General features: G+C 49.5%; 2 protein-coding genes across 11 annotated transcripts in view; one reads left to right on the forward strand and one right to left on the reverse strand.

Moving 5' to 3' along the window:
- DCHS1 (dachsous cadherin-related 1) overlaps window positions 1-14,847 on the reverse strand; it is a 179,427-nt gene extending 164,580 nt beyond the window's left edge. The window contains exon 1 of the mRNA XM_050924366.1: window positions 14,441-14,847. The gene's annotated coding sequence lies outside the window, so the exon portion shown is untranslated. The remainder of the gene's footprint in view (window positions 1-14,440) is intronic.
- Window positions 14,848-16,315: 1,468 nt separating this feature from the next.
- LCMT2 (leucine carboxyl methyltransferase 2) overlaps window positions 16,316-17,555 on the forward strand; it is an 83,668-nt gene continuing 82,428 nt past the window's right edge. For 3 of the 10 annotated variants that reach the window (XR_007769537.1, XR_007769538.1, XM_050924432.1), the window contains exon 1: window positions 16,685-17,019. Coding sequence is in view for 8 of the 10 variants with exons in the window: in XM_050924432.1 (XP_050780389.1) it covers window positions 16,774-17,019 (246 nt within the window). In the remaining 2 variants the exon portion in view is untranslated. Of the gene's footprint in view, window positions 16,466-16,684; window positions 17,020-17,555 lie in introns of those variants that run through there. The other 7 variants (XM_050924493.1, XM_050924422.1, XM_050924483.1 and 4 more) reach the window with 5 other exon arrangements.

Raw genomic sequence — 17,555 nt, forward strand, 5'->3', positions numbered from 1 at the left:
CTTCTGCATGATTCCCCCAAGCACTCCTTCTGGCAGCTGCTATGGGGGTCACTCACAGGCTTAAGCCTGCCTGTTGCAGGCAAAACACAGCTGCAGGGCTTAAAACTCAGACAGGGCTGCCCAGAGGACTCAGGGGGCCTTGGGCAAAGCAAAATAGGGGGCCTCTTCCATAAAACATTTGCAATACTATAGTAACATGTATTAGGAAATGTAAAAAATAACTAGTGAAATACATTCAAAAATTAATTTGTAATAATTTGAAAATAAACTAAATACATTATTTAAAAACATTTATACATGTATACATTTGCAATTACATAATGGGCAGTTGCTGGGTGATTGTGATAGTTGGTACCAATGGGCTGTCATTGCCTGGGGGTGGTGCTGTTGTTGCCCACGGCTGGGTGGGGAGCTGGCCTCTGGGTTCAGGGGTGCCCAGTTCACAGGGGCTGGGCTCAGGGATGTGGGGAGATAGGGTCAGGGGGGTTTCCAGCTCAGAGGGACTGGGCTCGGAGCTGGGGGTCAGGGCTGTGGGGGGGATGGGGTCGAGGGGGTTTCCAGCTCAGAGGGACTGGGCTTGGAGCTGGGGGTCAGGGCTGTGGGGGGATGAGGTCGAGGGGGTTTCCAGCTTAGAAGGACTAGGCTCGGAGCTGGGGGGTCAGGGCTGTGGGGGGATGGGGTCAGGGGGGTGCCTGGGGGCACTGGGGCAGCTCAGCTCTGCAGGCTGCTGTTCTCTCCAGCCGTCCAGGCACAAGGGGAGCAGGAACAGGGACCAGCTAAGGACCAAGGGGGCAGGAGCACAGGCACCTGAGGCCGACCTGTGGGGAGGCACTTGCTTACCTTGCCCAATGCATGAGCGCTAGGGTCCTCTTTCTTCCTCCGCTCCACCAGACCACTGCTGAGGCTCTTTTCTTCTCCGTGCCCCTCGCTGGGGCTGACGTGGAGGCTGAGCCAGGGGGCAGCCGCGGCTTTCCTCCAGAAGTGAAGCCCTGGTGTTGTGCCGCTGTCGCAGGGCCCCTGCCACATGCCCTAAGCAGAGCTGCGCAGCTCTGCCCAGCCGCCGGCGCCCCCACCGGGCAACGAGAAAAATTGCAGAGGCTGGAGCCCCTGCTCTGGGAGGGAGAGGGATTCTGAGCCTCTGCCTGCAGCTCAGGAATTCCCCTGGGTCAGCGCAGCCGCCCGTCAGCCCAAACCTCTGGGCTGCCGCGACGGCTCCCTGACCCCGGGGGTGCCCTGGGCTGCCGGGCTGCCGCAGTGGCTCCCTGACCCCGGGTGCACCCTGGGCTGCCGGGCTGCCGCCCTGACCCTAGGGGCGCCCTGGACTGCTGGGCTGCCATGGCGGCACGCTGACCCCGGGGGCGCCCTGGGCTGCTGGGGCGGCTCCCTGACCCCGGGGGCGCCCGGGGCTGCCGCGGCTGCGCCCTGACGCGAGGGCGCCCGGGGCTGCCGGGCTGCCGCGGCGGCTCCCTGACCCAGGGGGCGCCCTGGGCTGCCGGGCTGCTGCGGCTGCGCGCTGACCCCAGGGGCGCCCCGGGCTGCCGGCTGCGCCCTGACCCCGGGGGCGCCCCAGGCTGCTGGGCTGCCGCGGCTGCGCGCTGACCCCGGGGGCGCCCTGGGCTGCCGGCTGTAGGTAGCTGCTGCCGCGGGCAGCTCAGACTACCTCTCCAGCAGCAGCTGCTGCAACCATTTAAAAATTTTTTGGGGGGCGCCACTTTTTGGCGCCCTCAAATCTTGGCGCCCTAGGCAACCGCCTAGTTCGCCTAAATGGTTGCACCGGCCCTGTGTATGATGGTTATTACAGTAGTATGTAGAGTGTGAATACAGGGGTGCATTCAGTCACAAGCCCCCACCCTGACCACCACCTACTCCCCAGCTCCCAAAGCAACACACACCACCCTGGTATCACCCCCTTCTCACCCTACCTTGGTCCCTGCCCACACTCACACCCCAGTGACCACCCCCTTAGGGTTGTCAGGTGTCTAGTTTTTGACGGGAATGTTCAGTCGAAAAGGGACCCCTGGAGGCGCTAGTCAGCACTGTTGACCAGGCTGTTAAAATTCCAGTCGGTGGTGCAGCAACAGTAAGGCAGGCTCCCTGTCTGCCCTGGCTCCACGCAGCTTCCAGAAACAGCGGCACGGTTTCTAGGTGTAGGGGCAGCCAGGGGCGCCACAGGCTCTCCCCGGCCCAAGCACCAGCTCTGAAGCTCCCATTGGCCAGGATATGTGGCCAACGGGAACTACAGGGGCAGTACCTGCAGATGGGGGTGCACACACTGTGCAGAGCTGCACCTCTGTGTATGAGGCAGAGGGGGGACATGCCACTGCTTCCGGGAACTGCAAGTAAGTGCCACCCGGAGTCTGAACTCCTGACCCCCTCCCACATCCCAACTCCCTGCGCCAGCCCTAATCCCCCTCCCACCCTCCAAACCCCTCCATCTCAGCCCGGAACACACTCCTGCAAGCGACCAGGGAGCTTTGTGAACTGGGGTTGTTAACAGGGATTTTTGAGAGGGAGTTTGTTAGGGGAGTGGAAAGGGAGCAAGGTACACTTGCCATTCCTTAAAACCTTTAAACTAAACTATAATCAAAACTTCTTGATTTAATCAAAAACCCTATCATTATCCTAGGTAGCAATATGAGAGAATCCAGGTATAAGCCCAGCAGAAGAATGGAGGCTATCCTGTTTATTGCACTCAGTGTAGCATGTATGATTACCTGCCCTGTGGGCAGGTGGCGTATGTGTGCATTCGGTGCAAGTTGCTCCTGGCCCTCAGAGACCGCATACGGGCTTTGGAGACCAGGATGGCGGAACTGGAGGAGCTAAGGGAGGCAGAGAGGTATGTTGATGAGGCTTTCCGGGACACAGTAGATTTGTCTCACCACCAGTCAGACAGCCCCAGCACTGTTAAGGAGGATGAGAGGCTCAGGGAAGTAGAGCAGTCAACGGGAGCAGAGGGAAACCTTCCCATAGTTGGGACCCTCCTTCCAGATGATGTTGGGGTTGCCTCTTGCACTGAGGTTACCTCTCCAAGGGAGGGAACTCCAGTTGCTCATTAGAAACATAGATAGCTGGGTTTGTGATGACCAGGAGAACTGTGTGGTGACTTGCCTGCCTGATGCAAAGGTTGTGGATCTCTCGAGGCATCTAGACAGACTTACATGTAGTGCTGGGGAGGAGCCGGTGGTCGTGGTACATGTAGGTACCAGTGACATAGGGAAGGGTAGGAGAGACGTCCTGGAGGCCAAATTTAAGCTGCTAGGGAAGAGACTGAAATCCAGAACCTGTCTGGTGGCATTCTCAGAAATGCTCCCAGTTCCACGCGCAGGTCCAGGTAGGCAGGCAGAGCTTCAGAGTCTCAATGCGTGGATGAGATGATGGTGTAGACAGGAGGGGTTTAGATTCATTAGGAACTTGGGAAACTTTTGGGATAGGGGAATCTATATAGGAGAGATGAGCTCCACCTAAACCAAAGTGAAACCAGACTGCTGGCACTTAACATTAAAAAAAGTTGCAAAGCTGTTTTTAAACTAAGAGATAGGGGAAAGCCAATTGCTGCAGAGGAGCACGTGGATCGGACAGAGACTTCACTTAGAGGAGAGCCTATTGATAGAGATTCTCTAGGTTTTAGTCAGGAGGAGAGGATGGAAGAGGATAAAGTGTGGGCCAGATCAGACGAGAAACATTCACATAAAAAAAGAATCTGACACATCAGAAAAGGGCAGACAAATAAACAGTGACAAGTTTTTAAAGTGCTTGTATACAAATGCTAGATGTCTAAATAATAAGATGGGTGAACTAGAGTGCCTCGTGTTAAAGGAGGCTATTGATATAACAGGCATCACAGAAATCTGCAGAAGTGGGGACAATCAATGGGACACAATCATTCTGGGGTACAAAATATATTGGAAGGACAGAACAAGTCGTGCGGGGGGGGAAGAAGAGGGGGAGCGGCACTATATGTGAAAGAAAATGTAGAATCAAATGAAGTAAAAATCTCACATGAATCCACAAGTTCCATAGAATCTCTATGGATAGTAATTCCAGGCTCTAATAAGAACAGTAGGGATCTATTATCGACCACCTGACCAGGACAGTGATAGTGACGATGAAATGCTAAGGGAGATTAGAGAGGCTATCAAAATAAATAACTCAATAATAGTGAGGGATTTCAATTATCCCCATTTTAACTGGGTACATGTCACCTCAGAACGAAATGCAGAGAAAACATTTCTCCATAGTTTAAATGACTGCTTCTTGGAGCAGCTGGTACAGGAACCACAAGGGGAGAGGCAATTATCGATTTAGTACTGAGTGAAGCACAGTATCTGGTCCAAGAGGTAACTATAACAGGACCACTTGGAAATAGTGACCATAATATAACAACATTTAACATTCCTGTGGTGGGAAGAACATCTCAACAGCCCAACACTGTGACATTTAATTTCAGAAATGGGAACTATGCAAAAAATGAGGAGGTTAGTTAAACAGAAATTAAAAGGTACAGTGACTAAAGTGAAATCCCTGTAAGCTGCATGGACACTTTTCAAAGACACCCTAATAGAGGCCCAACTTAAACGTATACCCCAAATTAAAAAATACAGTAAAAACTAAAAAGGAGCCATTGTAGCTCAACAACCATGTAAAAGAAGCAGAGAGAGATAAAAAGGCATCTTTTAAAAAGTGGAAGTGAAATCCTAGTGAGGTAAATAGAAAGGAGCATAAACACTGCCAAATTAAGTGTAAAAATGTAATAAGAAAGCCAAAAAGAAGTTTGAAGAACAGCTAGGCAAAAACTCAAAAGTTAATAACAAAATGTTGTTAAGTACATCAGAAGCAGGAAGCCTGCAAAACAACCAGTGGGGCCCCTGGACGATAGAGATACAAAAGGAGCGCTTAAAGACAATAAAGTAATTGCAGAGAAACTAAATTAATTCTTTGCTTCAGTCTTCATAGCTGAGGATGTTAGGGAGATTCCCAAACCTGAGCCGTCCTTTGTAGGAGATAAATCTGAAGAATTGTCACATATTGAAGTGTCACTAGAGGTGGTTTTAGAATTAACTGATAAACTTAACAGTAACAAGTCACCGGAACCAGATGGCATTCACCCAAGGGTTCTGAAAGAACTCAAATGTGAAATTACAGAACTTTTAACTATGGTTTGTAACCTGTCTTAAATCAGCTTCTGTACCCAATGACTGAAAGTTAGCTAACGTAACACCAATATTTAAAAAGGGCTCTAGAGGTGATCCCGGCAATTACAGACCAGTAAACCTAACATCAGTACCAGGCAAATTAGTTGAAACAATAATGGAGAATAAAATTATCAGACACATAGAAGAACATAACTTGTTGGGCAAAAGTCAACATGGTTTCTGCAAAGGGAAATCGTGTCTTACTAATCTATTAGAGTTCTTTGAAGGGGTCAAACAAACATGTGAACAAGGGGGATCCAGTGGACATAGTGTACTTAGATTTCCAGAAAGGATTTCACAAGATCCCTCTGTCACGGTGTTGGGGACGCATTTGGTATAACCCAGGTATTTCTGGAGAATGGAAGGCCATGAGAGCCGATGAAGTCCTCTTGTTCTGAGCCATAGTGCACCAGCTCTGCTTCTGTATCCTCCACCTGCACCTGTAGCCAGACAGAGCACCAAAGCATGGATGCTTTTACCCAGATTCTGGTGTGGGTTTGCAAAGACTGTAACTTGCAATTTCCACTTACTGATATCCAGGCTGGGGGTGGCATCCAATGTGAAAGGTGCCTACTGGTGGAATCTCTCAGGCAGCAGGTGGGAGAGCTACAGGAGGAGGTGGCTAGGCTGAGGAACATCCGTATCCATGAGCAATTCCTGGACAGTATCCATGTGGAGACAGCTGACGTAGCTGTCCCAGTTCACAGGACTACTGACACACCAGTGGAGGAGGAGATGGCTCAGGGTGGACACTGGCAGCTGGTTACTTCTGGCAGCAGGCAGTGCTCCATCCCTGCTGTGAACCCTCCTGCTGTGGTAATAGATAACCTTTATGCTCTTCTTGATACAGGAGAGAAGGAATCACCCCCAACAGTTAAGGAGGGGAAGCCTCGTACCCCTAAGGCTGGGAGGTCTGCTGCCACCGATAATAAGAAACGTAGGGTAGTGGTGGTTGGAGACTCTCTGCTGAGGGGGACGGAGACACCCATCTGTCGCCCTGACCGTTCATCCCGGGAGGTATGCTGCCTGCCAGGGGCCCATATCCGAGATGTTACAGAGGCATTGTCGAGGATTATCCAGCCTTCTGACTACTACCCCATGCTACTCATCCATGTGGGCACAAATGATACTGCAAGGTGTGACACTGAGCAGATCAAGAGTGACTACAGGGCTCTGGGAGTACGGGTTAAGGAGTTTGGAGTGCAGGTGGTATTCTCTTCGATTCTTCCTGTCGAAGGTAGGGGCCCGGGCAGAGACAGATGCATCGTGGAGGTGAATGCCTGGCTGCGAAGATGGTGTCGCCAGGAGGGCTTTGGCTTCCTCGACCACGGGATGCTATTCGAGGAAGGACTGCTAGGCAGAGATGGCCTTCAACTTTTGAGGAGGGGAAAGGCCTTATTTGCGCACAGACTGGCTAACCTAGTAAGGAGGGCTTTAAACTAGGTTCGACGGGGACAGGTGAGCAAACCCCACAGGTAAGTGGGAAACAAGACCTGGGAGATGGGTCGGAAACAGGAGGGAGCATGGGCTATAATGGCAGAAAGAAAGGAGGGTCAGGGCAAAGCTGGGAGGCAAGATCAAACCAGTATCTTTGATGCCTATATACAAATGCAAGAAGTATGCATAATAAGCAAGAAGAACTGGAAGTGCTAATAACTAAATACAACTATGACATTGTTGGCATTACTGAAACTTGGTGGGATAATACACATGACTGGAATGTTGGTGTGGATGGGTATAGTTTGCTCAGGAAGGATAGACAGGGGAAAAAGGGAGGAGGTGTTGCCTTATATATTAAAATGTACACACTTGGACTGAGGTGGAGATGGACATAGGAGATGGAAGTGTTGAGAGTCTCTGGGTTAGGCTAAAATGGGTAAAAAACACGGGTGATGTCGTGCTGGGAGTCTACTACAGGCCACCTAATCAGGTGGAAGAGGTGGATGAGGCTTTTTTCAAACAACTAACAAAATCATCCAAAGCCCAAGATTTGGTGGTGATGAGGGACTTCAACTATCCAGATATATGTTGGGAAAATAACACCACGGGGCACAGACTATCCAATAAGTTCCTGGACTGCATTGCAGACAACTTTTTATTTCAGAAAGTTGAAAAAGTTACTGGGGGGAAGCTGTTCTAGACTTGATTTTAACAAATAGGGAGGAACTCGTTGAGAATTTGAAAGTAGAAGGAAGCTTGGGTGAAAGTGATCATGAAATCATAGAGTTTGCAATTCTAAGGAAGGATAGAAGGGAGTACAGCAAAATAGAGACAATGGATTTCAGGAAGGCGGATTTTGGTAAGCTCAGAGAGCTGATAGGTGAGGTCCCATGGGAATCAAGACTGAGGGGAAAAACAACTGAGGAGAGTTGGCAGTTTTTCAAAGGGACGCTATTAAGGGCCCAAAAGCAAGCTATTCTGATGGTTAGGAAAGATAGAAAATGTGGCAAAAGACCACCTTGGCTTAACCACGAGATCTTGCGTGACCTACAAAATAAAAAGGCATCATATAAAAAATGGAAACTAGGTCAGATTACAAAGGATGAATATAGGCAAATAACACAGGAATGCAGAGGCAAGATTAGAAAGGCAAAGGCACAAAATGAGCTCAAACTAGCTATGGGAATAAAGGGAAACAAGAAGACTTTTTATCAATACATTAGAAGCAAGAGGAAGACCAAGGACAAGGTAGGCCCACTGCTCAGTGAGGAGGAGGAAACAGTAACGGGAAACTTGGAAATGGCAGAGATGCTTAATGACATCTTTGTTTCGGTCTTCACTGAGAAGTCTGAAGGAATGTCCAATATAGTGAATGCTTACGGGAAGAGGGTAGGTTTAGAAGATAAAATAAAAAAAGAGCAAGTAAAAAATCACTTAGAAAAGTTAGATGCCTGCAAGTCACCAGGGCCTGATGAAATGCATCCTAGAATACTCAAGGAGTTAATAGAGGAGGTATCTGAGCCTCTAGCTATTATCTTTGGGAAATCATGGGAGACGGGGGAGATTCCAGAAGACTGGAAAAGGGCAAATATAGTGCCCATCTATAAAAAGGGAAATAAAAACAACCCAGGAAACTACAGACCAGTTAGTTTAACTTCTGTGCCAGGGAAGATAATGGAGCAAGTAATTAAAGAAATCATCTGCAAACACTTGGAAGGTGGTAAGGTGATAGGGAATAGCCAGCATGGATTTGTAAAGAACAAATCGTGTCAAACTAATCTGATAGCATTCTTTGATAGGATAACGAGCCTTGTGGATAACGAACCGCATCTGCTCTAACCCCTCAGACAGAGACCAACACCTACAAAATCTCCACCAAGCATTCTCAAAACTACAATACCCGCACGAGGAAATAAGGAAACAGATCAACAGAGCCAGACATACCCAGAAGCCTCCTACTGCAAGACAAACCCAAGAAAGAAACCAACAGGACTCTACTGGCCATCACATACAGCCCCTAGCTAAAACCCCTCCAACGCATCATCAAGGATCTACAACCCATCCTGGACAATGATCCCACACTTTCACAGGCCTTGGGTGCCAGGCCAGTCCTTGCCCACAGACAACCTGCCAACCTGAAACATATTCTCACCAGTAACTGCACACCGCACCATAATAACTCTAGCTCAGGAACCAATCCATGCAACAAACCTCGATGCCAACTCTGCCCACATATCTACACCAGCGACACCATCACAGGACCTAACCAGATCAGCCACACCATCACTGGTTCACTCACCAGGACATCCACCAATGTAATATACGCCATCATATGCCAGCAATGCCCCTCTGCTATGTACATTGGCCAAACTGAACAGTCTCTACGGAAAAGGATAAATGGACACAAATCAGACATTAGGAATGGCAATATACAAAAACCTGTAGGGAAGCACTTCAACCTCCCTGGCCACACTATTGCAGACCTTAAGGTGGCCATCCTGCAGCAAAAAAACTTCAGGACCAGACTTCAAAGAGAAACTGCTGAGCTTCAGTTCATCTGCAAATTTGACACCATCAGCTCAGGATTGAACAAAGACTGTGAATGGCTTGCCAACTACAGAACCAGTTTCTCCTCTCTTGGTTTTCACACCTCAACTGCTAGAACAGGGCCTCATCCTCCCTGATTGAACTGACCTCGTTATCTCTAGCTTGCTTGCTAGCATATATATACTGCCCCTGGAAATTTCCACCACATGCATCTGAAGAAGTGGGTATTCACCCACGAAAGCTCATGCTCCAAAATGTCTGTTAGTCTATAAGGTGCCACAGGATTCTTTGCTGCTTGTACAGATCCAGACTAACACGGCTACCCCTCTGAGCCTTGTGGATAAGGGAGAAGCGGTGGATGTGATATACCTAGACTTTAGTAAGGCATTTGATACGGTCTCGCATGATATTCTTATAGATAAACTAGGAAAGTACAATTTAGATGGGGCTACTATAAGGTGGGTGCATAACTGGCTGGATAACCGTACTCAGAGAGTAGTTATTAATGGCTCCCAATCCTGCTGGAAAGGTATAACAAGTGGGGTTCTGCAGAGGTCTGTTTTGGGACCGGCTCTGTTCAATATCTTCATCAACGATTTAGATGTTGGCATAGAAAGTACACTTATTAAGTTTGCGGACGATACCAAACTGGGAGGGATTGCAACTGCTTTGGAGGATAGGGTCAAAATTCAAAATGATCGGAACAAATTGGAGAAATGGTCTGAGGTAAACAGGATGAAGTTCAATAAAGATAAATGCAAAGTGCTCCACTTAGGAAGGAACAATCAGTCACACATACAGAATGGGAAGAGACTGTCTAGGAAGGAGTATGGCAGAAAGAGATCTAGGGGTCATAGTAGACCACAAGCTTAATATGAGTCAACAGTGTGATACTGTTGCAAAAAAATCAAACGTGATTCTGGGATGCATTAACAGGTGTGTTGTAAACAAGACACGAGAAGTCATTCTTCCGCTTTACTCTGCGCTGGTTAGGCCTCAACTGGAGTATTGTGCCCAGTTCTGGGCACCGCATTTCAAGAAAGATGTAGAGAAATTGGAGAGGTTCCAGAGAAGAGCAACAAGAATGATTAAAGGTATTGAGAACATGACCTATGAAGGAAGGCTGAAGGAATTGGGTTTGTTTAGTTTGGAAAAGAGAGGTCTGAGAGGGGACATGATAGCAGTTTTCAGGTATCTAAAAGGGTGTCATCAGGAGGAGGGAGAAAGCTTGTTCACCTTAGCCTCCAGTGATAGAACAAGAAGTAATGGGCTTAAACTGCAGCAAGGGAGATTTAGGTTGGACATTAGGAAAAAGTTCCAAACTGTCAGGGTAGTTAAACTCTGGAATAGATTGCCTAGGGAAGTTGTGGAATCTCCATCTCTGGAGATATTTAAGAGTAGGTTAGATAAATGTCTATTAGGGATGGTCTAGACAGCATTTGGTCCTGCCATGAGGGCAGGGGACTGGACTTGATGACCTCTCGAGGTCCCTTCCAGTCCTAGAGTCTATGAGTCTATGAGCTCCTCCATTTTGAGTTTTACTCCTCCATGTTTGACCTCAGGTTGCCCTTGTTGGGAGGGGCTACTCCAACTCCCTCAGTTGCTGGGTAGATTTAACCTTTGGGCAGGAAACTTGACTGCTACTAGGCAGACTTAGCCTTGGGTGGGGACTGTGTGAGTGACAGATCATGTTATAATGTGTATCAGTTTTGGTTCCAGTATAAATAGTTAGGTAAGCTGTTTGTTTCGCTTGCTTGATCTGAGTCCTGCATAGCTCCAGGTGTCTTATTTGAGCTCAAATAAAGTTTGGTTACTTCTCCACTCTGGTGTGTTTAATTGGTTGTGAAGCACACCGGGCAACGGACCCAACCGTTGCCACCCTTGGGCACTCTGTGCCGGCAACAGTTTTTGGCGCCCAACGTGGGGCTCGAGGCAAAATTGTGCCTTGCTCAGACTCCTCCGATGGCCGATGGACGGTGGTCGCGGCCGACACTCAGCCGGCACCGGTGAGTTTACCAGGGGCCTCGGCAGAGATGTGTCAGGCCGATCTCGGAGGACACAACGGTGCAATGCAATCGTATAGTGGAGAAGTAAGAGGGAGTTAGGGTAGATTGGTTTCCCTATGGAAGGTAGACGTCAGTAGAGAACCGGTCCCTCCAGATCGTGGGGTTGTACAACGGTCTTGGTCCGGTCCCCCCTGGACAAAGTAAGACCAGTCTGGTTTATTCCTGATTCTTTTACCATCTGGTGTCCTAGGCTATCTGGAGTGGTTGCCCGATGCTGTGGACGCCCAGTCGTTGTAATAGGTCGGATTTGTTGTCTACTTGTAATTTGGTTGTGACTGGAGCACCAGTCAGTGTTTCTGTAGTGACTGAAAATCCCCTAAGAACTGTAATGCCAGAACCGGTGTCCCCTTTGGCCACTACCATGCAGCCATCTTGTTCAGCCACAGCTCTACTATCTTGTGAGGTTACATATAGTCATCCATCTTGTGAGGGGTTGTGTAGTCAGGATAGGGTGGCCATCTTGGATAGTCAGGACAGGTCAGCCATCTTAGATACAGGCCTATCTCCCCTTGTTACTGAAGCCGCGATTATTAGGCCAGAAATTGAAGCACAGCAAGCTCCTACCAGGCAAGTGTCTACCCAAATACAATCAAATCCTGTAAGTTTAGAATGCCTAGCAAATCTTAAACACCTGACTCATAATTGTCAGGTCCTCTTAAAAACTTTAATCTCTGAGATTGAGTGGAATCAAGTTATTCCCAAGGCAAGGGAGGAGGCACAGTGGAGATATGAAGGGAACCCAGCTAATGTTCCAGACCCCGTAGGAGCGGTCCCCTTAGCAAATCCCCAGTGGAACCCCAAGGACCACTGGGATTATACCTATGCCCTCAGGGAGGAAGAAAAGAAAAAGTGGCAGGCAGAAATGATGTTTGCTACAGTGCAAGCGGGCAGAGGAAGCCTACCGCAGGGCTGCAGCCGAGGCCGGGGGAATGGAAGACTGTGGGCGAAATCGTCCTGGCCCGCAAGAAAGGCGTTTAGGCCGAGATCAGTGTGCCTTATGCCAAAAGGAGGGTGTGACGTTATTGATATAAACTGGGACCATATAGAACATGGGTTGCAACCAAGGTCCTGTAGTGGCACCAAATCCTATGTAAAGGGGGTCATATAAGGTGTCTAAGACCAAGTTATGAGTTACTGGTTATGATTATGCTGTCTGTGTGTGTGCCATAGGTTGCCTACCCCTGCTCTAGACCTTTAATCATTCTTGTTGCTCTTCTGTGGACCCTCTCCAATTTATTCTTTACAAATCCATGCTGGCTATTCCCTATCACCTTACCACCTTCCAAGTGTTTGCAGATGATTTCCTTAATTACTTGCTCCATTATCTTCCCTGGCACGGAAATTAAACTAACTGGTCTGTAGTTTCCTGGGTTGTTTTTATTTCTCTTTTTGTAGATGGGCACTATGTTTGCCCTTTTCCAGTCTTCTGGACTCTCTCCTGTCTCCCATGATTTTCCAAAGATAATAGCTAGAGGCTCAGATACCTCCTCTATTAACTCCTTGAGTATTCTAGGATGCATTTCATCAGGCCCTGGTGACTTGCAGGCATCTAACTTTTCTAAGATTTTTAACTTGTTCTTTTTTTTTAATTTTCTTTTCTAAACCTACCCCCTTCCCATTAGCATTCACTATGTTATGAATTCCTTCAAACTTCTCGGTGAAGACCGAAACAAAAAAGTCATTAAGCATCTCTGCCATTTCCAAGTTTCCTGTTACTGTTTCTCCCTCCTCACTGAGCAGTGGGCCTACCCTGCCTTTGGTCTTCCTCTTGCTTCTAATGTATTGATAAAAAGTCTTCTTGTTTCTCTTTATTCCCGTAGCTAGTTTGAGTTCCTTTTGTGCCTTTGCCTTTCTTAGCTTGCCCCTGCATTCCTGTGTTGTTTGCCTATATTTATCCTTTGTAATCTGTCCTAGATTCCATTTTTTATATGACTCCTTTTTATTTTTTAGATCATGCAAGATCTCGTGGCAAAAGACCAGCTTGGCTTAACCACATTTTCTGTCTTTCCCACCCAGCGGAATATCTTGCTTTTGGGCCCTTAATAGTGTCCCTTTGAAAATCTGCTAACTCTCCTCAGTCATTTTTCCCCTCAGTCTTGATTCCCATGGGACCTTCCCTATCAGCTCCCTGCGCTTACCAAAATCCACCTTCCTGAAATCCATTGTCTCTATTTTGCTGTACTCCCTTCTATCCTTCCTTAGAATTGCAAACTCTATGATTTCATGATCACTTTCACCCAAGCTACCTTCCACTTTCAAATTCTCAACAAGTTCCTCCCTATTTGTTAAAATCAAATCTAGAACAGCTTCCCCCCAGTAGCTTTTTCAACCTTCTGAAATAAAAAGTTGTCTGCAATTCAGTCCAATAACTTATTGGACAGTCTGTGCCCCGCTGTGTTATTTTCCCAACATATATCTGGATAGTTGAAGTCCCCCATCACCACCAGATCTTGGGCTTTGGATGATTTTGTTAGTTGTTTAAAAAGAGCCTCTTCCACCTGGTTAGGTTGCCTGTAGTAGACCCCTAGCATGACATCACCCTTGCTTTTTACCCCTTTTAGCCTAACCCAGAGACTCTCAACAGTTCCGTCTCCTATGTCCATCTCCACCTCAGTCCAAGTGTGTACATTTTTAATATACAAGGCAACACCTCCTCCCTTTTCCCCCTGTCTATCCTTCCTGAGCAAACTATACCCATCCACACCAACATTCCAGTCATGTGTATTATCCCACCAAGTTTCAGTGATGCCAACAATGTCATAGTTGTATTTATTTATTAGCACTTCCAGTTCTTTTTGCTTATTACCCATACTTCTCACATTTGTATATAGGCATCTAAGATCCTGATTTGATCTTGCCTCCCAGTTTTGCCCTGACCCTCCTTTCTCTCTGCCATTATAGCCCACGCTCCCTCCAATTTCTGACCCATCTCCCAGGTCTCCATGTTCTCCACTTACCTGTGGGCTTTGCTCACCTGTTCCCATCTAACCTAGTTTAAAGCCCTCCTCACTAGGTTAGCCAGTCTGTGTCCAAATAGGGTCTTTCTCCTCCTTGAAAGGTGAACGCCATCTCTGCCTAGCTGTCCTTCCTCGAATAGCATCCCATGGTCGAGGAAGCCAAAGCCCTCCTGGCAACACCATCTTCGCAGCCAGGCATTCACCTCCATGATGCATCTGTCTCTGCCCGAGCCCCTACCTTTGACAGGAAGGATGGAAGAGAATACCACCTGTGCTCCAAACTCCTTCACCTGTACTCCCAGAGCTCTGTAGTCACTCTTGATTCGCTCAGTGTCACACCTTGCAATATCATTTGTGCCCACATGGATGAGTAGCATGAGTAGTCAGAGGGCTGGATAATCCTCAACAATGCCTCTGTAATGTCTTGGATATGGGCCCCTGGTAGGCAGCATACTTCTCAAGATGAATTGTCAGGGTGACAGAATGGCACCTCCATCCCCCTGAGAAAACAGCCTCTGACCACCACTACCGTACATTTCCTATTCGCAGTGGTGGCAGCAGACCTCCCAGCCTTAAGGGTACGAGGCTTCTTCTCCTTTACTGTAGGGCTGATTCCTTCTCTCCTGTATCAAGAAGAGCATACCAGTTACCTATTACCACGGTGGGAGGGTTTGAAGCAGGGGTGGAGCACTGCCAGAAGTAACCAGCTGCCAGTGTTCACCCTGAGCCATCTCCTCCTCCACCAGTGGTGTGTCAGCAGTCCAGTGTACTAGGACAGCTATCTCAGCTGTCTCCAAGTGGACACTGTCCAGGAGTTGCTCTTGGATCTGGATGCTCCTCAACCTAGCCACCACCTCCTGTAGCTCTCCCACCTGCTGCCTGGGAGATTCCACCAGCAGGCATTTTTCACATTGGATGGTTCCCCCCAGCCTGGGTATCAGTAAGTGGGAATTGCAGGTCACAGTCCCTGCAAAACCACACCAGGATCTGGGTAGAAGCATCCATGCTCAGGTGCTCTGTCTGGCTACAGGCGCAGGTGTTGCACGTCTTCCTAACCATCATATGCCTCCCTCTGTCAAACTCCCCTGTCTGCACCCCCTGATTGCTCTGCCGCTGGCTTTTAAAGCCTGCTTGCCTAGGTCAGTCCCACCCCCTCATGAGTCACACTGGGGGAGGCCAATCAAAGGCAATCAAGGGAACAAGGTCAGGCACTCAGTCCCAACTGCCACAGTGTTTAAAAGAGAACTAGATAAATTCATGGCAGTTAAGTCCAATAATGGCTATTAGCCAGGATGGGTAAGGAACGGTGTCCCTAGACTCTGTGTGTCAGAGGATGGAGATGGATGGCAGGAGAGAGATCACTTGATCACTGCCTGTTAGGTTCACTCCCTCTGGGGCACCTGGCATTGGCCGCTGTCAGTAGACAGGACACTGGAGGAGAACTGCACTGTGATCATAGAATCATAGACTATTAGGATTGGAAGGGACCTCAGGAGGTCATCTAGTCCAACCCCCTGCTCCAAGCAGGACCAATCCCCAGATTTTTACCCCAGTTCCCTTAATGGCCCCCTCAGGGATTGAACTCACAACCCTGGGTTTAGTAGGCCAATGCTCAAACCCCTGAGCTATCCCTCCCCCCAGATCTCCCAGCTCTGTGCTGCCAGAGGGCCCCAATGCGATGCTGCAGCCTCTACACTTGACAAATAAAACTTGCAGAATTTTGCAGTTTCACATCACTGTGCACAGAATGTTTATTCTTTGGCACATTAAGCGCTGGGCAGTAAAAGTTAAGAGCCTCCCCCCACCCGGCCCCGTCTCCCCTCGGCGCTGGCCAAGGGCGCTGAGCCAGCAGCGAGCGCGGGACCAGCCCACCGCGGGACACAGCTAATACGAAGCGGGTTGTGCCGCGGAGAACCCCGATTTCCCCACCCCCTCAGTGCCTGTCATAGATCAGCCTTTAGCCCCGCCCTTTCCTCCATACGTGACCATAGACGCTGACCAATAGCCTCATCCTGTGACGGACGGCCCCGGGCTTGCCTCTCCATCCGCCTCGGAGGCTGAGCTCTATCATCCTGGGCGGGTCTCTTCTGGGCGCCGCCGGAAGTCGCTCTCTATGGTCTCAGGAAGGTCACTCTGTACAGCGGGACGTTTCTCACTGCCCAGACTCGTCTGCGGGCTGGCGCTCGAGCGAGGGCGCAGGTTGCTTCGCAGCGGCAGGATGGGCCGGCACGGGAGGGGGCGGAGCGCGGCGCGGGACGAGGCGGTGAGTGAGCGCCGGGATCGCGCGGCCTGTGGGAGCCCTGCCCGGGGGGCGCTGCGGGGTCAGCGCTGGTCCGGCCCGGCCCGGCCCGGCCGCGTCGTGCTGGGGGCGCTGCCGAGCCCGTTCGCCAGGGCGGGTCCGTGCAGCGGGCCCATCCCCTCGCCCCCGGAGCTCGAGCCTGGGCGTCTCCGCCTCGCTAGGGGGTGGCGCACAGCGGCAGATCCGCCTGCTCGTAACTGCTGTTGTGCGCTCGGGGCCCCGTCAGGGGTGTCAGGGCAGCGGGGTGATGGGAAGCCGGGTGGGAGCCTGTCATGACAGTGGGGGCCAGGGGCGATGTGTGGGGGCGAGGCCAGAGCTGGAGCCAGCGCCTGTGTGGCCAGAGTCCCGAGACCAGAGCCTGGCTGATGGTGGCCAGAGTACCAGGGCTGGGAGAAACAGCGGGGGTCAGGGGCGATGAGGAGTGTGTGTGTGTGGTGAGCTCAAGGCCAGAACCCGAAGCTTCACAACTGGAGCCTGCTGCCTGCCACCCCAGGTCTGAAGCCCGAAGCCCAAGGAAGGTAATGAACTCACTGGCTACTTGCTTCTCTGGCATTTGTGGCTTCAGGTGGGGAGGTGGCCTTGAGGGAGGATCCACTGCTTTGCCCTGCCTCCCCAGTCACTGCCCAAGAGGCTGTGGGTGCAAGAAAATCTCCCGGTGGCCGCATTTGAGAAATGGTGAGCTAGAGTATAGCACCAATTGGGGAAATCAGTATTTCAAATATTGAGGGTTAAGAACTCTGTCTCAGCTTGGAAATAAACTGTTGCTCCAAAGAGAGTGAAATGTGCATGTGCAGCATGACTTATGTGGTGAAAAATTAACCACACATTGTGTTTGGATCAAAACAGCCTGAGGCCCACTTTATTACAAGCATGCAGGGAGACACAGCCAGCCTAGCTGGTCTGTCTAACAAGGGAACACAGAAGCTTCACATTTAGTCAAACACTTCAATCGTAATATCCTTTTAAACAGAAAAACAGCTCGTTATTAGGAACACAAAAGCAACAAGCTTTCCTGTTTATTATCAGGTTATACTTTTGCTGTTAAGGCTTCTAG

This window comes from Gopherus flavomarginatus, chromosome 1 (genome assembly GCF_025201925.1).
Source record: "Gopherus flavomarginatus isolate rGopFla2 chromosome 1, rGopFla2.mat.asm, whole genome shotgun sequence".
In the NCBI taxonomy this organism is placed as follows: Eukaryota; Metazoa; Chordata; order Testudines; family Testudinidae; genus Gopherus; species Gopherus flavomarginatus.